Raw genomic sequence first — 27,996 nt, forward strand, 5'->3', positions numbered from 1 at the left:
GTGGGACCTTTTTTTCCTGTGATGTAACACCATCTCTCCCTCAGGGACCTTAAAAGAAGACCTTTTGCTACTTCCTGTTGCCATTTCCTGAGCTGCTTTCCTCCACACAAAGTTCTATGTCACCGAGGGTCCAGAGTCATAAAACCAGTCTAATATGAACTGAACCTCTGAAACCTGCTGGGAACCTATGGGGACACCATGTGTCCACAGGGTAGAGACCATTGCTGAACTAAACTCAGCCAAAGGACAGCACACCTTGCTCTACACACACATTAATGACACTCAAACATCAACTAAATTTTAATACAAAAATCAGAAAAGACAAAACCCCAAACTAACAACTAGACCCAAGTAGGAATGACTAGGTGTGAGCCCTCGGGTCCCCCTCATGGACTACAGCAAAAACAGAAAGAATTAGCACAAGGGCTAGGATACCACACCTGCCAGGGGTCTCAATCTAGATTTCTCTAGGACATGTTAGCAAGAGAAGGCTGTGACCCAAAAAGGCCAACACTTAAGAGTGGCAGAGGAATTCCTCTCAACTGATACATCAAACCCAACACAGGGATATAAGAAACTTAAAAAAAACAAGGTAACATGATACCTCCTAAAGTTCATAATTGACCAGCAAATGACCCCAAACATTCTGAAGCAAATGAAATGCAAATAAAGAATGCAAAAGAATGATTATAAAAGTGATCAATGAATTCCAAGAGAACACAGAAAAACAACTGAATGAATTACGGAAGTCAGTACATGATATGAATGATAAATTTAAAAAAGAGATAGAAAAAGAACCAGACAGAAATCTTGGAATTGAAAGATACCATAAATCAAAAAGTTCAGTTGAAAATCTTTCTAATAGAGCAGACCAAGATGAAGACAGAGTCTCAGAGCTGGAAGACACAGTGGCTGGCCTTGAACATCCAAACAGAACTACGGAAAATAAGTAATCATGATCAGAATACATAAGAACCCCGAGGCATTTAGAGACCAAATTTGTAAATCATTGGAATTAAAAAGGGTAATAGAATGAATAGCCATTTCAGGGAAATAATAAAAGAAAATTTTCCACACCCTGAGAATGAGATGGACATCTAGATTCAGGAGGCATTCAGAACCCCAAATAGACGAGATCATTAAAGAACTTCTCCATGACACATCAAATGCCTGACATACTTAACAATGACAGAATTTTAAAAGCCTCAAGAGAAAAACATCAGGCCACATTTAGAGTCAGATTCAGTTCCAATTCCTCACTACAATCTCTAAAAGCCAGGAGGGGTTATAATAATGTGTTCCAAGTCCTGAAAGAAAATAACTGTTAACTAAGAGTGCTATATCCAGCACAGCTGCCTTTCAAAATATAATATGAAATAAAAACCTTCCAAAATACTCAGAAACTAAAATAATTCATGACTACTAAGCCAGCACTATAGATCTTAAAGAAATACACACAAAAGAAATAAAAAAAAACCCAAAGCTCACAAATGAACAAGTCTAATTTGAAGAGTAGCTCAGCAAATGAGGAACAAGAGCAAATTATACATGACAAATAAATAAAAATGGCAGGAATTAATAAACATCTTTATAATAACATTGAATGCAAATAGTCTCAACTCCCCAATTAAAAGACATAAGCTGGCAGAATAGATTAAAAAACCAAATCCAACTCTATGTTGTTTTCAGGAGACTTACCATTTGGGAAAAGACAGCCATAGGCTGAAAGTGCAAGAATAAAAACTGACATAGTATGTAAACAGAGGCCCCAAACAAGCAGGGGTAGCTACTCTCATATGTGACAAGCAGATTTCATATCAAAATGAATCAGATGAAACAAAGAAGGGGAAAGTGTTGAGGAGTGTTATTGGCCAAATTATATTGTTACATTGTGCACATGTACAAATATATAACAACAAATCCCAGGATTACTTACAACTATAATACACCAATTAAAAATGTGGAAAAATAGAAGTTAACACACACACACACACACACACACACACACACACACAAAACCACATTTTTACTTTCCCTGGCAGGTTGAAGATTTACTACAGACCCTGCTGGTGCTATGGGCTCTAATAAACTCCTTTGTCTGAAGGTCGATTCTACTCTGTGCCTGTCTGGAGTCCCTGTCTCTCTCTCCCCCTTTCTGAATACAACAGGGAAAAAACTATTCTTTAACTTTCTACACAAATAAATAAATTTAAAACCATCACTTTTATGAGGCCAAAGCTAAATATTTGCCAATACTGCAATGTGGGGGCCATGGCTATCTATACCACAGCCTTGTTTAAATCCTAGCTGAACTTGACATTCAGTTATGGTGGACATGGTCCACAGTGTGGCAGTGGGAGTCAGTGGGTGTACACAAATGGACCCTGGTCTTTGTGGACTGCAGTCTTCCATACTTTTTAAACTGTGGACCATCAGCAGTTCAGGAAAAAATAGATTTTACATTGTTTTCATGTCAAGGAGCTAAACTACAAGAGTTCTAGGAAATGGAGACAGAAAACAACCTTGAACAGGTATTCCTGGGAGCCCTTTGTGCACGCAGCTTGCTAAATCCTGAGAGGACCAAGCCCAACAGGCCTTCACAGCCCTGAGCACCAGGACCTCCTGAAGTGGACACACATGTGAACTATGGACTGGGGCAGCAAGTGTGCAGAGGGCAATTTCTACAAGGTAACTCCTGTTCTTCACAGAAGGAGCAGGGAAGGTTCCAGAAGGAAGTGCCTGGGCTTGCTTTTGAGGGAAACGTAGAGGCCAGAGAGATGTGTGAGCAGAAGAGGACACTTCCTGTGAAGGAGGCAACAGCTTTATGTGCTCAGGGATCTACAGGTGATGGGTGATAAAGCTAGAATCAACTGTCAGAACTGCAGAATCAAGGGTGGATAGTAAACACCCCAGCTGAATGCAACAGGGGAAATGACACCTTTTTGTTAGCAACCCATGCTGTGGCTGCCAAGCACTCGGCAGCCTACGTTGCTCTGTTCAACACAGCACGCCCACTCCCGGTCAGGCATGGTTTCCATTCCTAGATTATAAATCATCAAACTGAGGCATGGAGTGTGGTAAATAAGGGTTTGGCAGGTGTGCTCCACCTGGGCAGCAACAGGGCAAGAGGTGAGATTCCCGAGCTCCAGAGAATGTGCTCTGGAGCAAAAGATGATCCTCTTGATAGCAGACCCACAGATGGGAGTGGCGGGAACATGAGGTTAAAGGAATAATTCTATAAAGTGGGCCCACTGTGCTGGCCCCCACATGCTTTCTTTTCCAAGAAGCAATTTACCTACAGCCTATCTGGCTTAAGTGGACAGGCTATGACTCACTTCTTAGCAAACTACCTGTTATCTGCCAGAGAAATGCAGGCCCAAAATAATGTTGGTAAGAGGAACCCTGAAGGGGAGACTTTTGTGACCCCTTCCATAGACCAGATCTTGGAACTCAGGGAGATAAGGATAATTTCTCCTAACAATAAAATCTGCAAGAATTTGAGGTTGATAATCCAATTAGAACCTGTCAGCATGAGCCAAAGCAACCTAGAATTGGCATGGCAGTGGGGACTTGAAAGTCCGTCATTCTGCTGTCAGTCAAAGGTCAAGAGGTAGACCTGGGTGGGACTCTCTGGAAACTTCTCTGGGATCCCCAATAAAACCACAGTGTCAGGAGAGGCCCACTGTCCCTCTCGTCTCTTTAATAAACTCATTCCTGTTACTCTGAGTGACATGTCTAAAATCTTTCTGACTTGATAGCAAGAATCAGGGTTTGAAGGGGCCTTCATGCTGCCTCAATTTCCTGGAAAGTCCCAGCCCTGTAACACTCTCAGCATCCTCTTATGACAGGAAGTCATTTGACTCCTGAGGGCAGTGAGCTCTATCTTAGCCCTGGACCCTGTAGAATGAGCCACACAGTCTGATCCACCAAGGGCCACTCTAGGTCCCCACTGAAAACAAGAGGTCGTCTCCCTGAGAAGCGAAGGGAGGCCTTTCCGCTGAGAGGCCTCAGCAGGTGGAGGCAGGAAGTCTGATTTCCAACACTGAGATCCAGGCTGACCTTCTGGAAGGTGAGAAGGGAAAGACCAGTCCCTCTTCTGGATCAATATCCCCTGCAAAGGACCTCTGTGGTCAGAAGCCCCAGTTTCTTCTGAACCTAAGGCCGGGTGTCACAACTGGGTAGGATGCCCCACTGCACTGGGATCTTGGATCCACACCATGGCACGTCTGCCCCCAAGTGATCACAGTCGTGCATATGTCCAGGTGGACTCGGGGGTCTGGGTGTCTGAGTTCTGTGTCTGTGTAAATCCATCAAGGTATCTTTCAGCTCATTTTCTCCACCTTTCAGGTGAGTGCAGATGAAGTTGGTAGGAGCCTCTAGGCTAGTTAGTCACTTGTCATTCAGAATCTTTTCAAAATGAAAACCAGAGTTTGCTCACCAACTTGTCACCTACCAACTTTACAAATTAAATCATGTTATGCATGAACCACTTCCAGGGCCACCTAGTCACAAAGGGGAAGATGGGTGTTAACTTGGGTTAGTTTACATGCTTTAGCATTAAAATGACAGGTTGTACAGCCCCCCTTCCTGACCCTCCTCCCCTACAGCCCCCAGGCCTCCAGGTGCAATTCTGGCCAAAGAGTATGCAATTTATTCTTTCTGTGGAGTTTCTGCTTACTAAACCCCAGGCCCCTCAGTGAGAGGGGCACTCTGTAACAGTGTCCACTTTATGCTTTCAGTCAGCCCTGGCTGCTCTGCCACTGCAACTTATTTTTTAAATGGACCTGCTTTTTTCTCTTCCTCTCTCCGTGTTCCTCCCTAATCTCTCCCCTCCCTAATCTCAGGGGAAACAGGATTACCTTTCTTCCCCTATCCCAGGCAGAGTTATCTGTCCTGGAGCACACACCCACCATAGGAAAGAAGTAATCCAGACTTTGGAGATGGTACCAGAAGATCTCAGAAATGACTGTCTCCCACATTAACAAGTGAATGACAGCTCCAACAGAGAACACCTGGAATGGGTAGCCTTTGAATCACCTCTTTAAAAGCCCCCTGTTCCTGCTGATGGCAGAGTCACAGCCTCCGGGACAGGAGTCCCCTGTACTTCTCCTTTGCTAGCAAAGCAATAGAGCTCTTCTTCCTCTTTCTCAAAACCATGTCCTTGTTATTGGATTGGCATTGTGGACGAGCACCAAGCTTTCCCTAACAACTCCACAGTAATCCTGGGGGCACTGCAGAAGTGCAAATACCAGGTGGCCTGATGGCCTAACTGCTTGCATACTGCCTGGGCCCTGCCAGACCGGCTGGCCGAAGCCCTTCCTTAGACCTTTGCTCCCTGTATGTGTAATGGACGTTTTATGACTATTATAAAAATAGTATAAATATAATGACCGACATTGCACTTTTAATGTTTGCTTTTCATCTTTCTCCTCATTTGTTATTGAGCAATTAAACTCAAAAGGCAGCCATCCCAGGCTGTGCCATGTGTTTATTATTATTATTATTATTATTGTTTTTACATTGTTTTCACATGTCCACATGAGCTTTTCCTTCATTAAACATGATTCACTTTCTAATCATTATGATATATGGAAACGGCATATAAAAAAGGGTCACAGCACAAATGGGTGGATACTCATCTAGCAGAGTGCCGTTTTCATGAGAACGAACATAGACTGATTCCCATTCCTTTCCCACCTTTCCTTTTCCAGTTTCACAATTTAGGTTTATAAAATAAGGCAGCATGATCACGCCAAATTAAGTTACAAAAAATTGTGCTGTATATGGGGAATAATGAGCATAATGCATTCCACTATTGTCATGTATTAAAAAAAAAAAAAAAAGAGGCAGCAAACCAAACAACTGAATTTGAGAAAAGGTTCAGTGCTTGGAAATCTAGAGAAAGTACAGTGGTTGGAAAGAAAGCCAGTTGAGGTCGTCACTGCCTGTCTCAGGGTTCCACATGGGCAAAATGAAGTGGGATGGAGAGACACCAGACAACTGGGACCAGGGTCCACACTGGTGACAGGCACAGGATGCCAGGCATCTGTTTTGGCCTCCTGCTGGGCCCACCACAGACACCTACTTCAGAGCCTGACCTATCTCAGGAAAAAGCAAGATTGTTCTTTTTTTTTTTTAAAGTTTATTTAACATCTAATTATTTCTGAACTTGTTTTTGCAATTATATGTGTTTTCCTTTTTTTTTAAGAGAGAGAGAGAGAGAGAGAGAGAGAGAGAGAGAGAATTTTTTTAATATTTATTTTTTAGTTATTGGCGGATACAACATCTTTGTTTGTATGTGGTGCTGAGGATCGAACCCGGACCGCACGCATGCTAGGAGAGCGCACTACCACTTGAGCCATATCCCCAGCCCGCAAGATTGTTCTTAAGCAAGTTCCCCTCAGAACTATCTTAGGTGTCTGTCTCACAAGGAAACACAGTCAAAGGCCGAATGCCAGACTTGTAACTGACTTTTAATAAAAGTCTCCAGTGTGTAAAGACTTCATGCAGTTTATTGCAAGAGACAGCATTCTTGACCACATGGCCCAGGCCAGTTTCCCACCTCTGTCCCTGTCCCCTACCAAGTGCACCGGCTGCACTTTGAATGAAAGGCCCACAGTAGAGAAGCTGTGCAGTGCTCCCGGACTCACAGGTCTGATCTCCTTACAGGTGCAGTGGGGGAGCAGCCCCAGGCCCACGGGTGATCAAGGCCTGTGAGCCTCTGCCCCACAGGTGCAATTCTACTTCTGCACTCCTTTCAAAGCGTGAAGTGCTTACTGTCTGCAGAGATTTCTATAAGATACACGCCCTTTGCATGGACTGGCTCTGCATGAACTAAGGCGAACTTTGTTCAGCTCGTCCCTTTTCTTAGGGATGCTGCCAGCATAACATTCTTAACAGGGCTCTATTCTATTAAACAGGCTGTTGTTAGTGGGTCTCATATTTAGTTACACAGATTCACGTTAAAGCTTTATTCTGCCGGATGAAACTCCAAAGTGTGATCACTATAGCACTTCAGATTTGGGAAGAACAACCATACTTTCAGGCACAGTGTGTGAGCTTGTCTGTGGGGACATTCATAATGTCAAATCACAAGTCCTGACACTGTTTTTTTTTTAATGCAGTCTCGCTGTCCTGGGTGCAGCAACGGAAGACAATCACTAAATCCCCCCCTCAAAAACCCAACACCCCATCAAGTTCCAGGTGAACTTGAAGTCCATGTGTGCCCTGCTCATCTTCTCTATGTCCTCTCATGGAAAAAAGTGATGGCGAATGCATCTGGAGGGAAACAGATAGTCTTCTGGGGGTCACTTGGTGAAAAGACAGGATTACCTACAGAAAATGGGACCCCAGATCTGTGCCAAGCACAGGTGCGGGACTCAATGCAGCATCACATGGTGAGGGCACTGCCGACCCCTGGTGCATTAATGTGCTGTTGGCCCAGGACCATGGCAACTTCAGGCCCCCGCAGACCCCAGCAAGTCACACCCCACACAGACTCCCTCACAGCCCAGAGAGCACAGCATGGCTCCAGCCTACTCGTCCCAAGGGCTGTTTAGATTTAAAATTACGTGGGGCTCACCACCACATCATGCACTAGAGCAAAAGTGAATCGAAAGTCGGGGCCTGATGAGGGCAAAGCTGCACTCATGAGAAGCATGTGCTAGAAGGCAGCATCACGGCCAGAAGACACACAGATTCAGGGAGAGGGACAGGATACATACAGGGCAGCATGCACAGCAGGCCTCCAGGTTTGTTTTAAAAACAAATATATATGCTGAGGAAAAATACTGGAAAAACAGGACCTAAAAAGTCAAGATCATTTCTGGGAGTTAGAATCAATTTTTTTTGAAGTGTTTCCTGTGTTCTTTATTTTTTCAAACAATCAACAAACATGCATCACAGTAATGGCACAACCAAACCAATTCAATGTTTCTAAAAATAAGACTATTTCTCCCCAGAGTGCCCATCTGACAACTCTTGAGAAGGTCACAGAACCCCCCCCTGTTCTAAAGGCAGCTGTGTCCAGGAGCTGGGTGTGCGTACTGCACCTCTCTGGTTACAAGGCTGTGACCAGTTCCCAGGAAGATGACTTTTATCTATTTGTTTCTCCTAGTCTTCAGCTTGTCTTCTTCCAACTCAGACATGGGGGGCTAATGCCCTAGTAAAAATATATTGTTTTAAAGATGCTAATTACCAAGATTTAAAAGAATCAAATGCAACATCCAGGTCAATGGGATGGTGAGGTATCTAAACCAAGGCAGTTTACATACTGCATCATGTAGCTCAAAGTTTCCATATCCTGGTAAGCAATCTACTGTCTAAGGACTTACTCTAGAGGTGATAGTAATTAATCTCTTAAATTGTTAAAGGGATCATCTAAAACTATATTCAATAAATCACAACCTGGAGTTTGTGACAATTCAAGTGAAAAACAAATGTGGCCAATTATTACACTATAAGAGTTGTTGTTATCCACCCACAGCATGGCAATCTGCGGTTCTGGCCCAAGCCTGGCCCCTGCCGGTTTTGGTAAAGGTTATAAAGCTAAAAATGGCTGGAAAAATCTAAAGAAAAGTTTCATTTCATGAAATGTGCAAAGAACGTGACATTCAAATTTCAGTGCTTATAAGCAAAGTTTTACTGGAACACGGACCTGTTAGTTGTTTCTTTCTTTCTTTTTTTTTTTGGCACTGGGGATTGAACTCAGGGCACGTGACCACTGAGCAACATCCCCAGCCCTATTTTATATTTTATTTAGAGACAGGGTCTCACTGAGTTGCTTAGTGCCTCGCTGAGTTGCTGAGGCTGGCTTTGAACTTGCAATCTGTGTGCCTCAGCCTCCTGAGCACCCAGCAGCACCATGTCCAGCACCTGCTTGTTCTTTTAAACCTCTTGTCTGTCTTTCCTTCCTTTTCCTTCTCCCCTCCCCTCCTCTCCTTCATTTGGTGCTATTCACAGTAGCTAATTAAAACCAAACGAACAATTCTCTCCCTCTTTTTCCCTCCCCCTTGCCCCTCATAACCTCTTATAATTTTATGTATCAAAAAAAATATATTAAAAAAAAAAAAACGAACAAACAATGGAAATGTTTTTTGGATGAAAGGAAAACCAGGGCAGGGCCTCTAGCTACTCCCCTGAGAGGTGCCAGCCCCACACCTCCAACTGCTCTCTAGGAGGACAAGATCCAGGGAATAGCACTCACTAGACACTCCAGAGGATTCAGACATGGAGTGTCTCCCTCCCTCCCTCCTTCCCTCCCTCTCTTTCTTTCTTTCTTGGTTTAAACCATAGACACTCTACCACTGAACTATGTCCCTGGCCCTTTTTATTTTTTTATTTTGAGACAAGTCTCATCAGGTTGCTTAGAGCCTTGCTAAGTTGCTGAGGCTGGCCTTGAACTTGTGATCCTCCTGCTACAGTGTCCTGGTAGCTGGGATAGCAGGCATGTGCCGACACCCATCTCTGTTACATCTTGTCTGGGCTGCTTTCCTACTATGACCACCTCCTGAAAGCCTAAAATACAAACTCACCCTTTCCAGCAGAAGTTTGCCAGACCTACTAGAGCTTTTACAAGGTGGTCGTAGTTCCTGTTCTCAGCCACTAGGTGGAAGAAGAGCTCCTTAACTAGCAGGGAGAATTAAACCCAAACTGGCTGCTTTCCAGAGGATGCTTAGGCTCCCAGTTAAGTCATCCCCAAAGTCAGCCCTTTCAACAGTGCAGAACTGTTTTTCTACATGTATACAATAAACCAGAAACTAAAGAAGCTCAAGGATCCATTATTACAGAACTAAATTCTGTACTGAAATCAGACATTTATTTACCCCTGCCTGCCAAAAATAAATATCACATACCTGCCTCATGAAGAGACTCTGCAAGGGCCCTCTGTGGCCTGCTCCTATCACCTGGGGGACTGTGACATAATCGATTGTGTGACCTGGATTTAGAGTTAGCTGTGCCTGTGTACTGGGCACTAACTTTAATTTTAACTGAGTTTAAATGATTTTAGGATTTGATTGATGCCTGTTAGCAGCACTGTTCAGATACAGCATCAGGACCCTCCATCCCTAAGTCCCCACCAGCTCCCACAGCAATGGCATGCACTCTGTGCCCATAATACCGTCACTGCCATCACACACCTGAAACGTGGGCAGTAACTCCCAGCTGTCCTCTAACACCCACCCAAGGTCCACCCCCAGCCCACAATGCCTTGAGGCTTGATGTCCTAGGATCTGAGAGATGAGCATCCCTCCTGTCTGCTGGGGTCTTTACCTCTCCACTCCTCTCTTCCTGCTCTCTCCACACACCTTTCTGTGCCGAGGCTGACTTTTGAAGACACTGGGCCACTCCCCTGGGGCACCCACAGGCTGGGTTCTCTGACTGATTTTTCTGGTGGAGCCACTGGAACCATTTTCCCTCCTTTGCATGCCTGTGCTGTGGAGTGTAGTCTGAAGGCTGGGGCCGCGGGTGCTGGGGACCCACGTTCTGCACCACCCTGGAGATGGGAGAGCCATGGCTCTCTTGTCTTTAGTAATGTTGGTCTTTATCAACTGGCAGCCAAAGTGCTGACTGTGTCCATCAACTGTGATTTTTTCCTTTGCAATTAGCAAGCAAGCAGCAATGTCACCCTGAGTCACTGTGTGAGCACCTGCCATCCGAGCACTGTATTGTCCAATAAAATTGAAGCGCCTGACTGTTTCTGCACCCCATCAAATCTCTGCTTGACACACCAGTCGGCCTCATTCAGAAGAACCCTTAGAAATTCACAGAGCCCAACCACCATCACAGGGTGGACAGGGTGCTCTCTCCCATAGGTTCCCAGCAGTGCCTCTCACCTTGCATAGTAGTCATTGGGTGGAACGGCTTCTTGAAAGAACTGGAACTGATATAAATAAAGTCCAATCAGGTGCCCAGCAGTGAAAATCGCCAGCAGGACACAGAGGCAGCTGAACAGCAATGGGTCGAACGTCCGGCACCAGGACCACCAGGTGCACAGACCCAGAAATACAAAGAAATAGACAGCCGAGGTCAAAGACGGCAGCATCATACCTGGGGAGAGGAAGATGGTCAGGAACAGCAGGGCTGGAGAGCATCGTGGGGCAGCAAACCCTCTTTCCCTTCCCCTGCCCTTAGCCAGGGACCCGTTTTAGAGAGGTTACTCATACTTAATTAACATAACCAGAAGAGGTGCTGTATTTACCATGAAGAGATCACCCTCAAGGGGTAGTTTTTAAAAGCAGTGAAAGACCAGAGGATGGAGAAGACCTCCCTGCAGCATTTCAGGCCAGTGAGCATCTCCTTCACACCAACAGAATTAATCTGCATATTTACTTGCTTGCTTCCCTGTTTCCATTGTTCCCAAATGTTGGGGGCACTCATGTCTGTCGTCCAACCTTCCCAACACCATTTTATTTGCTTTATTGTTAACTAAGATCTGACCTCTGGTGGCAGCTCACGTCTCACTAAAACTTGGTCCAGCCACCAGGATTTGGAGTTTCTTGTCCGTAAGGGGGGCGTGGAAGACCAGGCAGCTGTGTTCAACACAATTTATTGGGCATTGTGAAAGGAGCGCTCACTAAGATGCTGGGTTTGATTTTTTTGAGAAATTCTACTTTCTGTTTCTATCTTTTTTTTCCCTACTAAAACTTAAGTACTCCATTTTCGGCGTTCCCTCTGGAAAGTGTGGGTGCAGGCACTGTGGCAAGCTCCCTGGGCTGGTGGCGGTGGGTGGGATGGGAGGAGGGAGAAGATGGAGATAACATCATCATGGAATAAGCCGGTCTACGGCCAAAATTGAAAGGAAGTGAGTCTCTTCTGGAAGATTACCATCTAGCTTCCGAAGAAAAATAGTGTATCCTGAGAGTTAAATTAAGATTTCAAATGACTCCGTCCAGAGACATGCGAGGAGGCACAAGGGTGGCTGCCGGGGTCCCCTCAGATGGTCAGGGCAGCAGATCACCCTCAGAGCAAGAGGAATGGTATTATTCTGACCTCCACCCAGAAAATGAGGCCACTCAGATATGGAAAAGGGTATTAACAGGGCTGTCACGGGTGTACTGTCGGGACCCCTCACAAGGTCAGGACCAGAACCACAGAGAACACAACTTTCTCCTGTGGCCCGTCCGCATGCTGGGTTCCCAGGCCTGACAGTTATTAGTGCCTCCTGCGACACCTGCCTCCTCCCGCAATGCACCGCCTCCTCCACAGCGCCCTGGGCGGCGCAGTCAGGACTCACTCACCGGAGGACCCCAGCAGCACGGTGACCACGACCTTGCCAGCGGTGGTTATCATGTTGCCGATGAACTCCTTGAGTTTGGAGGCCACAGAGGCCACCCTGCGGAACATCTTCAGCTTGGCGCTTTCCTCCAGCTCGCCCTCCGCGCCGTCCCCGTCTGCGTCCCCGTCCATCAGGGCATCTTCTGAGTCTGCCTTTTCCCCAGCAGCCTAAAGAAATGACACAGAAGCTGTTGCAGGCCGGGCCAGATGCCGCGGGGCTCCTGCTGCAAGGGGCAGTGAGTGAGGTCATTTCCCAAGTCAGCAGCACCGCGCGCGTCACCCAGTGGCCCAGGCATGGTGGTGACCCATGCCACTGTTGGCCTTTCCTGAGGAGGTGAGCAGAAAGATCGCCAGCAGGACCCAGGGGCAGCTGAACAGCAATGACGCTCCATCAGGACCCCGGACAGGCTCTGCCAATGCTGCTCACTGGGTGTGCCCTCGGGGTGCTCCAGGGTTGAGCAGGCCACCTACCCTTCACCCCAGAGGTGGCCCCCCAGGGCTCAGGGCGTCCCTTCGCTTTCTGAAGTCCACGTCCGTTGACTATTTCGGGACTTCCGGGGCGTGGTCTCGGGCTACTTGGCTAAGTGCACAGTTTCCCCTGTCTTGAGACCAACTCCCGGATCTACCCTGGACAATTGAGCCCCTCAGGAAACACTCCCTCCAGAACACACAGGTGCTCTTTCCACTGGGGATGCAAACCCGGTTTGCTTGTGTCTTATTTTAAGATAAAATAGGAATTTTTTTTTCCTCATCCATACAAGACTCATACACACAGCCATCACCCTGGGACCAGAGGACTCTGAGATCATGAGACTGTTTGCATTTGTCTCTAGGTCGACAGACTTCACAGCTTTGGCTGGGCCAGGCGCTCTGAGCTAGTCAGCTCCAGGTCAGCCGTGAAAAGCAGAGCCTGGCCTTTGCAGTCCCAGGGTCATGGTCCTGTCTCCCGATGATGCTGGTGAGGGTGCCGCCTGTCTGCCTGAGTTCACTGGGGTCAGGGAGGTAGGATAGGACTGCTGCCAAGCTGAAGGAAGTTGAGGCCTCAAGGACACAGAGATGGAGGCCAGGGAAGAGAGACAGCCCCTCTCTACACCCACATGTACACATGCACATGCACATGCACACGCATGTGCATCCACCCACCCATAGCAGGGCTGTGTGGGCCCCTTGAGCCCCTGGGCATGGAGGACCCTGCTCTGCCATCACAGCGTGAGGCCAGTCCCGGGGCTGTGCAGCCACACCCTCAGCTGAGTGCAGATCGGACATGGGAAACAGTCATGTCTGTGCTAGATGCACGCAGACACTTCCCTGTCATCATTCCCTAAACGACGAAGCACAACAGGTCTTTACGTGGCTTTTGTATACACTTTTTGAGGCAAAAAGAATGTCTCATGCTTCCAGCGTTTTTATCCACACAATGCCCGGTGTGTCCGAATCACTCTAGTAAAAGACACAGCAATGACTGTGTGGCCACATAAATGATGAGCAATCTAAATATCTCCAGTAAGGAATCAAATAGGGAAGGACTGACGGAAAGGGTGGCTCCATTAGATCTGAGGTCAGGGAGACTCTCTTAGAGGAGGTGACATGTCATGAGGTCAAGTCCCAGGAAAGGTCACTCTGGGCAGAGGGAAGAGCTGGCCCGAGGCTCTGGGATGTGCTCAGAGGGAAGGCAGGTGATCTGGCCATGGCCTCTTCTGCACCCTTAAAGGACCACCATCAGGTTTTCAGCCTTCTGGTTCCCAGAGGATGAACTTGTCATCTACTTTACTGAGGGAAGATTACCAAACTGCCTCAAGCCCATCAAAAAGCTTTCCTGAGGCCTGTCTGCAAGCCATGTAGCAATGCAAGCTGCAAGTGCTCCAGCAAACTTGACTGGATTTCACCTGCTCAGGACAGCAGGAAGAGGAATGGCTCAGCCACTCCTCCTGTGTCCCGCATCACAACACACTCCATTTCTCTCTGATGACCCCCATCAACAAACAAACATGTTTCACTATCTAATCTTAGAGGAGAACCAGCCTTTGCCTCCCAAAGGGAATCTCTCCAAAAAGTTTAAGCAGACCCTACTCCAGCTCCCCATGCAATTCTGATGTGCATGCACTTGAGCTGCTGGGGAATAAGCAGAGGAGAGACAGAGCTGGCAGCCCATGGCTGTGGTCAGGGGAGGAGGGAGGGGTGTGTCTGTGGCACAGGTGTTAGAGGTCCAGTCGGCAGGAGTAGCAGTGACTCTGCCATGGGGGTCAGAGAGACGGGCGGGGGGACAAAGGTTGTTCCTATGCTTGTCTTTATTGGTGGCAGAGGATGGGGAAGCAGGCTGGAGGCTTGGAGGCAACACCCCGCGCTGGGAATTCCACCCCAGATCCCTCCAGGTGCTCTGATGGCAGAGTCCAGCAGGCAGCCAGAGCAGCAGTTGGCAGCATTTGGGGCAGCAGGAACTGCAGAGGCCTGTTTGGGACTCCCCGGAGGGTGAGTGGGTCTTATGTGGGGCTCTGATAGTACCTGAGGACAGAGATGGTCACCTCTCTGCCTCTGTCCGCCTGCAGCCCCTCCCTTGGCCTCAGCATCAAGGCAGGGACCCCTGGGGAACAGAACCCAATGGTTCTCCTTGCTTGCTCACACACCGTGGCTGGCATCCTTGATTAGCTGCAGGCCCAGCCTCAGGCCCCTTCCTGTCGGCCTATTCCAGCTCCTGGAGGACAGGAAGACCAGGGTCCTCCTCCAGCACAGCCCTTGAGGCCACCTCAGGTCACCCTGGCACAGGCGGGCATCCGTGGCCTACCCTCCTTACTCTCAGTGAGTGGGCACGAAAACCATCCATCCAGGAAGGAGCTCGGCCCCTGCCTTTACACTGCACTGAAGGAGGGGATGGCCGTGAGGCCTGCCTGGGACACAGAAATGCACCGGTGATGATCATGACAGATGACTTACTATTCAATTATGCAATGGCTTCGGATGTAGATTAAATCAAGCAGCAATGTGCTCCGGCAGCCTTTCCGAGCTTGTACAAACGGCTCCCCTGACCTCGCCAGGCAGGACGGCTACTGGCTGTCATAAACACACTGCTGCACGTGAGGCCCTGCAGCATTTTACACCAGAACCCCTGGGGCCCTCAGCTGGAAATGCTTTCTGAGCCCGCTAAGCGAGTGGGTAAGGGAGGTGGGATGGGCTGCGAACCCACTGGCCCGGCTGGCAGGGCTGGCTCCTGAGAGGCAGGCTTGTCCCCTTGGTCATCTGCTGCAGCCTAGGCAGGGCCAGCAGGGCAGGGCTCCCTCTGGATTGTTTACCAACAGGCAGAGTCCAGCTTGCACCTGGCCTGGGAGCTGAGAGAGCTACAGTTGTAAACAGCCCCCCAGCCCCTGGTTCTGGGGTGTCTGGGCGAAGACAAAGTGAGCCCTCCAGGGCACAACAAGCCACTGAAACATCCCACAGAATCACTGTCCATGTTAAAACCTAATGCGCATTCAAAGACGTTTTAGTCCTTTACCTCCCTCTTTAAAAGATGCTGATTCCCACAGGAAATCCTGACACCTGCAAGGAGGGACCCAGGGAGCTGAGGCCAAGTGAAGTGAACCAGGCCCAGGAAGACAGACCCGCTTCCACGCCCACGGGGCCTGAACTTGCAAGAGCAGGGCCAAGGCAGAGCTGGGCTGCGGGGTGGGGGTGGGTGGCAAGGGGCCAGGGCCGGGTGTAGGGACGGCTCTGTTGACCTCCTGCAGGGTCTGCTGACCAGGTGAAGAACAGGTGTACTCCCAGGTAGGTGAAAGGGATTTTAAATGCTCACAACACAGAGAAATAGCAGGTATTCGAGGAAATCAATGTGCTGAAGACCCTGAGTTGGTCATTCTACGTGTCTACAGGAACCCAAACAGCACAGTGCACCATGAATACGCAACTAGTGTCTGTCCATTAAAATACAGCAAAGAACTGAGGTGATTGTGAACGGTAGCAGCCTCAGAATCACTCATGCCCTGAATTCACCCTCAGAATTTCTGATTTAGTAAGTCCAAGGTTGAACCTGGCAGCCTGACCTCCTGGTGGTCCCCAGATGATCCTCAGGGTTTATTCCAACCCAGACTGAAGGTGTGGTCCCACAGGCAGCTTCTGTCTTCTCTGTGTGGAGCTGATTAGAAGCCCTGGGACTGGGCTGTGGTGGGTGGGCAGCCTCCTGGGGTGAGAGGTGTCTAATCCTTGTCTTGGTGCACAGAACATGGTACCCCACAGAGCTGTAGCCACCACACGTGGAGCCCCTACACGTGGTAGGCACTGGCGCTGGGGTGTGGCTTCAGCACTGGGTCCCACTGGGGTGGCGCAATGCCAAGGTATTCTGCTGGAGTCACATCTCTGCAGACCCCTTTCTTTGGAAAAGATATTGAGGACATTTCTCTTTGGAAACTTGTTGGGGTCCAGTCAAGCTCAGACCCCAGACCAGGCTTTTGGGCAATGGAATCTTGTTCCTATTATTTTTGGTGAGAAATCAGTTTTTAAAACACTTCCACAGGAATTTATTGAAGTCACACCCAGGAGTCTAAAGTCAGACGCAAAGGGAGTGTGTTTCTGCAGTGTCACTAGTTTTTCATGCAATGTGCATTGTGACATGTTGACAACTGATCCTACAGAGAGCCTGAGGCAGGGAGCAAACATGCTGTAAGGGACAAACTTTGTCTCCAGCATCCCCTAGAGGTGAGAAGGCAAAGGAGGAAGTGGACTGGTGTGGGCTATCGCGAATGTCACCAAGCCTAATGTGAGGGCTTATTCCCTGCTAGACTGGCTTTGGGAAGATTGTTCTCCAAAATCACAATAGCAATTTAAAGCGCTCCCAGGGAGCGTGTGGATGTGTGGGTTCCCACCGCCTGGAGGGCAATGGGCTTAACAACAGGCTGGGGGCCAGGAACCAGGCAGGACAGCACAGGGGACCTGGCAGTGCCAGCACAAATGGCCTCTCCCTGGGCTTGTTCTGGCCCTGTGCAGGAACGTCTAAAAACTCCCCAGTTAGGTGGCCAAGTAAGAAGGCACCTGTCCTTAGGAGTCATCTGAACATCATGTGAGAAGCAAATGAACAGCAAAGGAGACCAGCCAAGTGACAGTGACCATTCACGTTAAAGGGGTTTTGCTTTGAGATTTAAAAAGAAAATCACCTAATAGAAAAGCATAAAACCAAAGCAGCATTCACACATGCACACACATGCACACACAATGCACACATGCACACACGCACATGCATGCAAACATGCATATACATACACACACATTCGCCCATAATGTGCAGATACATAAAAATGCACACAGACATACACATGCACACACGCACCCACATGAACACACAATGCACACACATGCACACATGCACATGAGCACACACTACACACAATGCACACACATGCACACACACATACACACAGTGCACACACATGCACACACACATACACACTGTACACACAATGCACACACATGCACACATAATACATACACATGCACACATGAATATGAACACACACATGCACACTCATGGTGTGCTAGCCCTGTGCTACCATTTCTTTCCTAGGAAACAGCTAAATTTGACTCTTCTAGATGACATGCCTGGTACTTGCTCTAGGAGTGGGGGGCACAAACCTGGCTGGTGCTCCAAAGCTTCCTGAAAGACACAGGACCCATGGGATTACTTGTGATGGATCAAGATGCAAAGAAAATCAACCTCTCTAAGTCTCTGTTATGAAGGTGTCAAAGGGGGCTGGGGATGTGGCTCCATGGTGGAGTCTTTGCGTGGACACTCAAGCCCCAGCAACGCAATACAAACAAACAAAAAGTCCCAAGACAACAATGACAAACTGAGGTGAAAAGATTGAGCAGAGCAGGGATCAGCAGCAGCCTGACTGCCTTCCCCATCCATCCCGCCATTCAGCACCTGCTCCCGAGCCCGGCTCTGCTCCAGGCTCTGTGCTGGGTCCAAGGGAAAGACAAAGAATTCTTCATGGCACATCCATTGCTCGGGGATGCCAGTATATTAGCTTTATAAAATGCAAATGTCGGGTCCTAAGCCCACCTGACTGCAGGAATTTTGGATGCCCTGTTCCAATCATTCCTAAGATGGACGGGATTATTAAATGATAAGGAAGAAAATTATTATTGGTAAGCAAAGCAAAGCAAAAAGGAAAAAAGAAAAAACAAACAAAGACCACATGATCCCCCCCAAAACAACAACAAAACACCAAAACCAAAAACTAACTGCTGTTAGATATTTAGACCATCTGGTGCACAGTAGGACCTCAGAGAAAAGGAACGGAGTAAGTTAAAAGTATCCTTATGTAACAAGCACCTCTTCTTCAGGCCCAGTGAGGGCAGACTGGCCGGGGGGTGGTTTGGTGGCTTCACTCTGGCTCCATGGAGACTTCTGGGGTTGGGGACACTCACCCCTGCAGCCGTGCTGCCCAAGGCTTGCCCTCCTGTGCTGCCTTTGGTTTTCTGCATGGACTGCCCTGTGCACCCATTACATGCAGTCAGTGCCCAAAGAGTGCACAGGCACCACCAGGCTCGTGGTCCTCAGGATCCTGCCATATTCTGGGCTACAACAGAGGTCCAGACAGGCAGAGCCTTGCCCTCCTGGAGCCTGTGGCCACTGAGGGAAACCAGAAATGAGTAACAGAGCAACACAGGCGAGCACTACAGGCTGTGATCATAAACACGCAGGCCCTGCCCAGGAAGCCCACTTTGGAAGGTGGCTGGGGCAGGCCTCATGGGGGAGGGAAGAGGGGGAGGAAGGGTCCTGTCTGCATGGTCGAGGAGGGAGAGGGCAGGACATGGCCAGGCCCTGCAAAGCCATGTTGGGATCGGGAGCCTGCGTTTTATTCTGGTTTAGTGGAAATCCAAAGAAATATCTTCTCCATGATTTCATCCTCAGCTTTATAGGAACAGCTGCTGTGTGTCGTCTCCACAGATGGGGTGAGAACAGAAGCTGCAGCGGGACCCCCATCTGGAGGTTCTTCTGGGTCTAGTTGAGAGCTGGTGGCTGCTGGTGGCAACTATGGCAGTGGGGGCCCTGAGTGCAGACAGTACTTGGAGGTGGAGACAAAGGATTTGTTGATGTGATGTACAAGGGGCCCAGGGAAGCCAGGGTTATATCAGGTGTCTGGCTCTGGTGACTGGGTAGACAGGGCTCATGTTAACCTTGATGGGGTCATTGGTGGGCAGAATGTTAACACCTTAAGAGAGCAAATCCACAGAGACCCATGAGTCTTCCTCAGGGATTAGTTGCTACTTTAATGGATGCTGCACTTGAGAAGAATTCTCCCTGGCACCAGGAGATGGACTTCGCCATTTCTCCATCGAGATAAATGAAAGAAGCAGCAATGCCAGCAAACACTAGTCTTTTGGTATCCTCAAAACCCAAACATTATGGAGAGCAAAAGCCAAGATTTATAAGCAGCAGGAAGTACGTTGGGCCCTTCAAAAATAAAATAAATTCAGCTGCGGATTTTGGCTGTGTGACCCTGTTCCTTTCAGACTGAAGCCCAGATTGCCAAAGTAAGAAATCTTTCCTTGTAGACTGAACTTGGAGGCTTCACCCACCACCCTCTTCCTCCTGGGATCCCTGCGGATGGAAGATGCTAAGAGAATGGACCTTAATATGTAAATCAACCAAGAAGGGAAACAACCTGACAATCACGTTTAGCATTTTCAAAGCCTGGAATGAGATACTTGGAGAACTTATATTATTATCTTTAAATTACAGGGTTCATGATGTGTAAGGCTTAGAAACTTATACAAATTTCAGATGGCACAGAGCTCCCACTAGTCTAAACACGAAAAGGAAGTGTCCTGGAGAAAGAAGCATGATTTTAGAACTGGTGCCCGTGATCACACTTCCCCAGCTGTCAGACCCTGACCATCAGACACAAGCTCTTTTCATGAGAACCTCCGCCGTCTGTTCACGTTTATCTGTCACGAGTGGCGAGAAGGGGTTCTCTGGGAGAGAAACACAAACACACTGTCCAACATAAGTGTCTAGAATTCTGAGAGGACCCTGGCTTTGAAATTGCTCCCCCTCAAGCTGGAGAAGGGCGTGGAAGGGAGGAAGAAGCAACTTATGAGCAGGCACCCAGGCGTCGAGTGGATTTCATGTTTACTTTGTACTCACGACTGCTATGTGTGCATCACTACTAATTCCTTGGGGTTTTTGTTTTGTTTTGTTTTTTGGTGCAGGGGATTTATCCCTAGGCCTCATGCATGCTAAGCACATGTTCACCTCTGACCTATTTATTAACTCAGTCTAGTGAAGAGTGTGGACAGTCTTCCCAACTACACAGTGTTCACTTCCATCTCTGACTTCAAAGTCCACCCAGTTGTCAGTAGTTATCCTCTACCTCCATCCACAATAAGAGGATAATCGAAAAACAATCTCATCTTATAAATAATAATGATGTAAATGTCATGAGCTTACAAAACTTGAGCTAATTAATGGGTTTCCATCCACAACACTTGGGACAAATTTTGGTAATGATTATTTAAGCAGAATCTTTTCAAAACTCTAAATATCATAAAATAAAACTAGGATATGAATTAGAATATGAAAGCAGATACTCAAAATTTAAATTCCCTGTCGTAAAACTGTGAGGTGAACAAGAAGAAAAATAATGTCCACAGTTTTATCTGTTTTCAGGGCTGTAGCCTCAAATGCAAAACGCTGCTATCAGCAGCTCAGCTGATACTGTTTCCTGCACCCTGTGCCCTTCTTGCCTTTGAAGGGGGAACGGGACATGCGGTGTGAAGGCACATCTCCAACCGCAGGGCGCTAGGGCGACAGCTGCATTCTGGTCGGCCTCCTTTGAGGCACAGAGGTGACCATTCTCAACATTAGTAAGTTCAGCTTTACAAGTTCAACTTAAAATACAACAGACACTAGTATGGCAGTATGTAAAAACGGGGATGTGTAACCGATGTGATTCTGCAATCTGTATACGGGGTAAAAATGGGAGTTCATAATCCACTTGAATCAAATGTATGAAATATGATATGTCAAGAGCTATGTAATGTTTTGAACAACTAATAATAATTAAAAAAACATTTGGTAGTTGTATCTTGTGTCAAATGTCCAAATCAAATATATTTGAGTGACTTTTAAATTCGTAAATCTCATCTTTCTGTTACTAAATGAATGACTTCTGACACTGATGCCACCTGAACCTGCAGAGCCAAGGCAGTCATCAGGAGCGCCTGCTGGAGCAGGTCAGGGGACAGCATGAGAGGCGGCTGACAGACTCCTGCACACTTCCTGGTCCGGGAGCAACCCCCGAGCCCTGGGCACTAGCTGAGCACTTACAGTTCATTCTTTATCTCGACCTTATCTTTTTTTCAATTCTCATGCTTCTCTAAACTTATCTTTTTTCCCCTCCAGAATGTTTTAAAATAATTTGACCCACATGCTGCGTCAACATAACTGTCTTGGAGGGTAAGGTGCGAAGTTTCCCGTCAAGGAGGAGTGAATCTTTTCCTCCCAAAACGACCCGTGTTACTGCTTCTCCAGATACCAAGACCTCCAGACCCAGCAGCTCATAACATGCGGACCCAATGCAGCTTCATGAGGTTACCATCCGCCTTAGCATCAGATGACAGCTGGGGGTCTCCAGCTGGCCTTACCCAGTGAGCTCCTCAGGAAGGGTGAGCACTTACATCCCCACCTGTCTCCATGTGGCTCAGCTATGGAAGAGAGGTGTGCCCAGCGGGCCACCCAGGTGGCTTTGTCAGGGACTGTAAGGGCTTTGCCACGTGCTCTGTCAGCACTGGGCTCTGCACAGGGAGCTATCACAGTGCCACGACTATCAAGGGGCAAGGCCCTGGGGCCCAGGAGGGAAGACACACATAGTCAGATTTACCAGTTCTTCGTTTTCAAACTCCAGGTTGTATCGTGCTGCTTCTTCTGTCACTGGTTTCTGAACGATGTTTCTGCAGACAAGCCAGATAGTCAGGCTGGCGATGAGCATCCCGATGTCAGGCACCAACACTCGGATCCCATTGCCAGCGTCGGCTCCCTTCAAGCTAGGGAGGGAAGAAAGGGAGGAAGTTTAGTCGTTTCCTTATTTGTGTTGTTGACCATCTTTCAATACATCCCAGTACTCTCAATGATTTAAGATAAAATATGCTGTTTCTGCCTAGGAGGTATCAGAAGGCTTTTCATTGATGTCAGGATCTTATACAAATCTAAGGTTCAGGGGTAGTCCAGCATTTTACAGGAGTTTCAGAAATATTATGGAGAACTCTAAGTAGCGATCACTTCTAAAACATGCTAATGAATATATTTTAGTAAATAAACCACATATCCGGTCCAAATGCAGCTGTCTGCAGTTTGACTAAAGCAGTTAAAAACTGAAGATATATTGGCAGCTAGAAGGTATGTTATTATAAAGGTAGGTGAAAGCTAGACGAGAAAGCAGAGGAAATGTCAAAGCTCCTTTCAGGTCTGGGACCTCTTCATTATTTTGCATATTGGGTTGATCTGTCTCCCATTCAGTTCCACAGAAATTGATCCACCAAGTCTCTTCTCTGATGTTAGGAGGAGAAATGCTGAACCGAGAATCGGAAGACTGGGGTTGTGGCCAGTGGACACTGAGTGTCTGTCTGCCTTCCTTGTGCCGTCCAGTGAAATGAGTCACCAGCTCATGCCTTTAAGAGAGGTGAATGCTTACGTATGCAAAGCGAATATGGAAAGTCACAGCAAAATATGACACGCATTTCCACCAACACCAAGGCGTTGAGAAGAGCAGTATCACTGACCTTCAGATCACCTTCAGACTTGGGATCTGCTGTTATGAGACCTGGAAACAAATGTGGAGCAGTGGGCTGCACCAGGCAGAGGGCAAGGAGGGGCCTCCGCTGGACAGGGAGGAGGGCTCCAAGGGAACGAAATCCAGATGCTGCCTGTGACCTGAGGCTGCCTGTGACCCGAGGCTGCTGTGACCTTAGGCATGTTCCGGGGGGTGGGGTGGGGGGCAGTGTGAACACAGAGGAGGAGGCAGGGCACAAGCACTGGCACGGAGGCCCAACAGGCACCACCTCCACCCAACTGTGCTGGCAAGTGTGGGTCCCCAGAACTCACAGCCACGGCCCACGACAGGCCAGCCAGCTCCCTGCAGCTGTGCTCCTCCATCACCCACAGGGCTGCCACTGTCCTGAGCCACTGGGCACCCAGCACTGACAGGCCTGCAGGGCTAGCAGCACAGTGCTCACTGCTAAACGTGGAGAGTGGTTGCTGATATTTCCTCTGTTCACCCATGAAATAGGAAATAAACCCTGGCAAGGAAAAGCCAGTGAAGTAGCTGGTGATATGAGGGGACGTCCCGCAGCCTTGGTCTGCAGAGTGAGCTCGCAGCAGGGAAGACACAGGCCGAGCTGAGGTCTGTGCCAGTGACGGAGCTTCTGGGGGTGAGAGGAGCGCAACCTCCCAGGGGCTCAAGTCTCTGGAGAAGTGTTTACCAGAGGTAAGACTTGTCCAGGGACAGGAAGGAAGAGCCAGAGACATTCATCAGGTTGGGTGTATACATACGCAGCAGGCAGGGCTTGGTCCCAGGACCCATCCTCCGACACCTGGGTCCCTCTCACCGTGGCACAGGTTCCGTGTGACCTGTGCGCATCCTCCTGTGTGCCGTATGTTATCTCCAGACTGCTTATGTCACCTGATCCAGTGTCAACGTCACACTCACCCCTGCTGTCCTGTGTCGTCAGGGCATGACACCATGACAACAAGACTTGCACATGCTCAGTACATTCTCAGCTGTTTCCCAGGAGTTTACCGTCTGTGAGTGGTGGATCTGCAGATGCAGAACCTAGATAGCAGCTGACTGTGCATATTCCTATTCACCCTGTGACTGTGCACAGCATCCTTTTATGTTGTGTGTGTTGTTCACTGTGATGACCCTCATCAAGAATACCATTTTATCATCGTTCACATCTTGGTAAAGAATGTTGATACTTTTTGGAACATGAGCCCTTCCTGTGTACCCAGAGCTTTGCACACACTATCGGATCAGCCACCGCCACACTCAGCTGGGTGGAGTTGTCCCCCCTCCACACCTGGAGCAGCCCAGGCTCTAAGAGTCCCACAGACGGAGGACACAACTGCCCTGCCTGCAGGCTAGTGAGGCCTTCTCCTCTAGGCCCGCTGCTCCCCACCTCCAGGCTGCCCACGTGCCTTGCTCAGAGGGAACAAAACCAAGTGTATCCTTTTTTTGGAAGGGGTTTCACTGGTGTTTCCCCAGCATTTTTGCATCCAGGGGGGTCGTCATGCACCACTGTGCTCAGGGTCAGAGTCCTCACCCCACAGACTGCAGGACACAACAGTCCAGATCTAACTCAACGAAGGGCTTTCTGGTCTAGCGTCTCCTAGGAATCAATCTTCAGGACAGTCCAGCTGGCTGCTTGAATAAAAGAGGGGCTGTACAGTCTCGCAAAGCTCCATTTCTACAGATGGTTCCAAGCGCTTCATAAGTAAACACCATGTATCAGTTTTTTTTTTAATAGCAAATTCCTTTCATTTGAGACAAGAGTTAAGAGGATCCAATTCAGAAAGCTTCATCCAAACTGAATTCATAATAATGAAATCTGATGATGGATTATGTCACAGGAAGAACGCAGACGTTCATTATGCACCTTTAAAGTCGGCCTAAGTTGATCTCGCAGAGCAAATGAATTGCAGTCATTAGAATGAGAAGAAAACGGGGGGTCAAGGAAAGAGACTAGAGATCACAGGCCAGGCTCTGGCTGACCCTGTGGGGCTGAAGTGAGAGGCCCCTGGTGCTGCTCCCCTGGGTTTTTGGCATAGACTTTCATACCTTTCATGGAAAACAAGTTGACCAGACTTTGCAAAAGGCACCTGCCAAGCCAAGGTTGGTAGGAGGTTCTGAGAGAAAGGTACCAGGGCTCCAGCTGTGGCCTCGGCATCTTCCTGCACCACAGCTCAGCTGCAGACGCCTAGCCTGGCCTTCCCCTCCCCACCTGCCGACTGCATTGAGCTCCCGATTTATAGGCAATGGCTTTGAATAACTGTCTCTGCTTTGTGCTTCTTGATCCCCAAAGAGACATTTCACAGTGCACGAATGTTAAGGAGTAAATGAAGTTAGTTGCAAAAGCAACCATTCCACCCGCTGTGCCAGAGTTCAGCTCCCGGGTCCAGGGCTGGCTCCGATTCCCATTTGGAATGGAGTCTGTCAGCTGCGGAGGTGCGAAACTATGAACTGGGCTTGCTGAGTTCACCAAGCAGGGCGTCGGTAACACTGCCTCGCAGAAGACTGTAACGAAAGTGATGCAGACTACACAGGTCATAGTCTAAGTGATGTGTCATCCAGAGGCCATCAACAAAGTTTCCTTCTCTGTTGTTTAGACCATGATTTAATAAAACACCTTCTTCAGAATGTTAGTCCTCAGAAGTGCTGAGCATTAAAACAAAAACCAAAAAAATCTTTGGTCAAATAGGTGTTAGAAACTCACAGTGCATGCGATCATACTAAAAGGCTTGAGCATCCCTGGGTCTAGCAATTCAGTTGGATTTATCTACACTTCTGTTTCCCAAACTTATTTGACCAAGATGTTTGTGTAAAGGACAGGTCATCTGCTGAATCCACTGGCCTCTCCTTTCTACACCTTCTCCATGCCCTGGTACTGATTTTGTGACCATGACAAAATTCACCAAGGGACAGCCATGATGGCCCTCTTTGCTCCGAACTCCTCTCAGAAATATTCTCTTCTCGCTTATCAAAAACAACGAGACAAAGGCAGCGGCCCAACACTTCTCTGCCTTGATGAGTTCAACTGTTTGAGGTTCTGCCTGTGAGAACGTGCAGCACGTGCCTTCCTGAGCCCAGCTTGTCTCATTCAGAGAAGTGTTCTCCAATTCCATCCATGGGGTCACACAGGTTAGGATTTCCATCTTTTCCAAGACTGAATAGTATTCCGTTGTGCCTGGACACACCGTCACCTTCTCCTCCCTCCACTGAGGGACTGGGTTGACTCCCTGTCCTGCTGGGCTGAACAGAGCCACAGGGCGTGGCCTTTTCCTTGCTTACTTTATCCAAGTCTACAGAGGATATATCACTCATTTCTCCCTCAACTAGTACAATTCCTGTAGATCTTTGTTCGAAATCCCCAAATATTTTATGCATAGCAAAGGAGCCGACTCCATTATAACCTTCAGGAAAGTGGAACACATTCTGGAGCGGCTTCCTCCCAAAGAAAAGATGGCACTGGCCACTCTGCTCCACTGTGAGAGCAGGCTCAGGGGAGGTGGGATCACAAGGACAACACTACCAACAGCCAGACATCTCCCCCTTCCTCCACCCTGGCCATCCACACATACCGGATGGTGCCTCTTGCTTGCATTGAAAAGCTTGAGAAAAATGAACTTCAATTAATTTTGCTGAAAAGAAAATAAGCTCCCCAGTGAGTAGCTGCAGGAGAGGGCTGCAAGTACGCTTTTCATAAACGCTGAGTCTGCAGACAGCAGGGAGTTTTCTGGATCACTACTAGAAGGTAACAAAGAAATCAGCATGGACTTTGGACTAGAAGTCCCCCCCCCTCCACGGAGCCCCATGGTTCAGTCTTTGCTTCTGGCCTTGACCTCTGAGGAAGCAGTTTTTCCTTGCACGGGCTCTCAGCCTGGCCCCTGCACTCTTGCACAAGGCTCACAGGCAGCGCTGTGTCCCCTCCAGTGCCACATGCCACACTCATGATTCAGACCTTCCTCGCTACTTGGTGAGCTGGTGTTGCCGGCCTTCTCTGCTGGAGGCAACGTTTCCTGGTTGTATTTGCATCTTGTAGAGACTTGTAGAGACGTGTCCTATTCCCTGTCAAACCGCCTCCTACCACCCTTCAGGGACAACTGCTGACTAATTACCATGAGATAGCTGCCCAGTGGTGATCAGGTGAGGCCACCATTATTGACTGTGTTGGGCTGCAAGGGGACACTTCCCCTTGCCTCCAATTAATCAATTACTTATCTAATCACAATCAATGTGGATCCCTGAATCCCTGTTTTGTTGGGTTGTGTTTTGAACTCATTGCTGTTTATTCTGATGCTCGAGTTGCCCTCTAATAACGAGAGCCCCTTGAGGCGACTTCCGTCACCACAGAGCACACCCGACTCCTTCAGCAAATTTTCAGGCCCCTCTCAGATCCCAGCCCTTGTCCTCTCTGGGCCCTGTTTCTCAAAGAATCCCTGCTTTCCCTGAGCCGAGTGAGGTGCTCGGGGCTGGCACTGAGGTCCAGGCACCTGCAGTGGGCACTGCTACCAGGCCACCACTATCTGCAGGGCTTATGGCTGCAGACAAGGGGACGCACCTGTACGTGTCTCCATAGATGCAAATGCACATTTACAGCTGTTCCCACATCTTTCTGTGTCTGTGTGTTTTAAAGACCTCATGTATTCATTCTGACACTTCAGCTTCAGTTTAATGTCTTGGGAGTCTTTCTCGCCTCTGCCTTCCATGTTTATGGGTCTCTGTTCTGGTAGTGGGAAAACTGGCTCCTGTGATCTTTCACATATTTAGTGATATCAGTTATCTGTTTAATGCAGCAAATTTTCAAACCACCACAGCTGCCTCATCCACCATCCTTGCCCACCTGCAGGAGCCATTCTCACACCCCGAACCCTTCAGTGATACCTTCCTGCAGCACCACCTCAGCAACTGGCTTCCATGGGGCTGGGCACGCTGCACACACACTTGATGGGAAAGGAAG

At 48.3% G+C, this 27,996-nt stretch overlaps 1 protein-coding gene across 4 annotated transcripts in view; it reads right to left on the reverse strand.

Annotated features, from left to right (window-relative positions):
• The window catches only part of PIEZO2 (piezo type mechanosensitive ion channel component 2), a 345,423-nt gene that overhangs the window by 125,223 nt on the left and 192,204 nt on the right, over window positions 1–27,996 (reverse strand). For all 4 annotated transcript variants that reach the window (XM_081263438.1, XM_081263440.1, XM_081263439.1 and 1 more), the window contains exons 5-7: window positions 22,146–22,308; window positions 12,240–12,444; window positions 10,836–11,049 (exon numbers count right to left, since the gene is read on the reverse strand). In XM_081263438.1, the coding sequence (XP_081119564.1) occupies window positions 10,836–11,049; window positions 12,240–12,444; window positions 22,146–22,308 (582 nt within the window). The remainder of the gene's footprint in view (window positions 1–10,835; window positions 11,050–12,239; window positions 12,445–22,145; window positions 22,309–27,996) is intronic.

This window comes from Spermophilus citellus (genome assembly GCF_964194105.1).
Source record: "Spermophilus citellus genome assembly, chromosome: 12".
Taxonomy (NCBI): domain Eukaryota; kingdom Metazoa; phylum Chordata; class Mammalia; order Rodentia; family Sciuridae; genus Spermophilus; species Spermophilus citellus.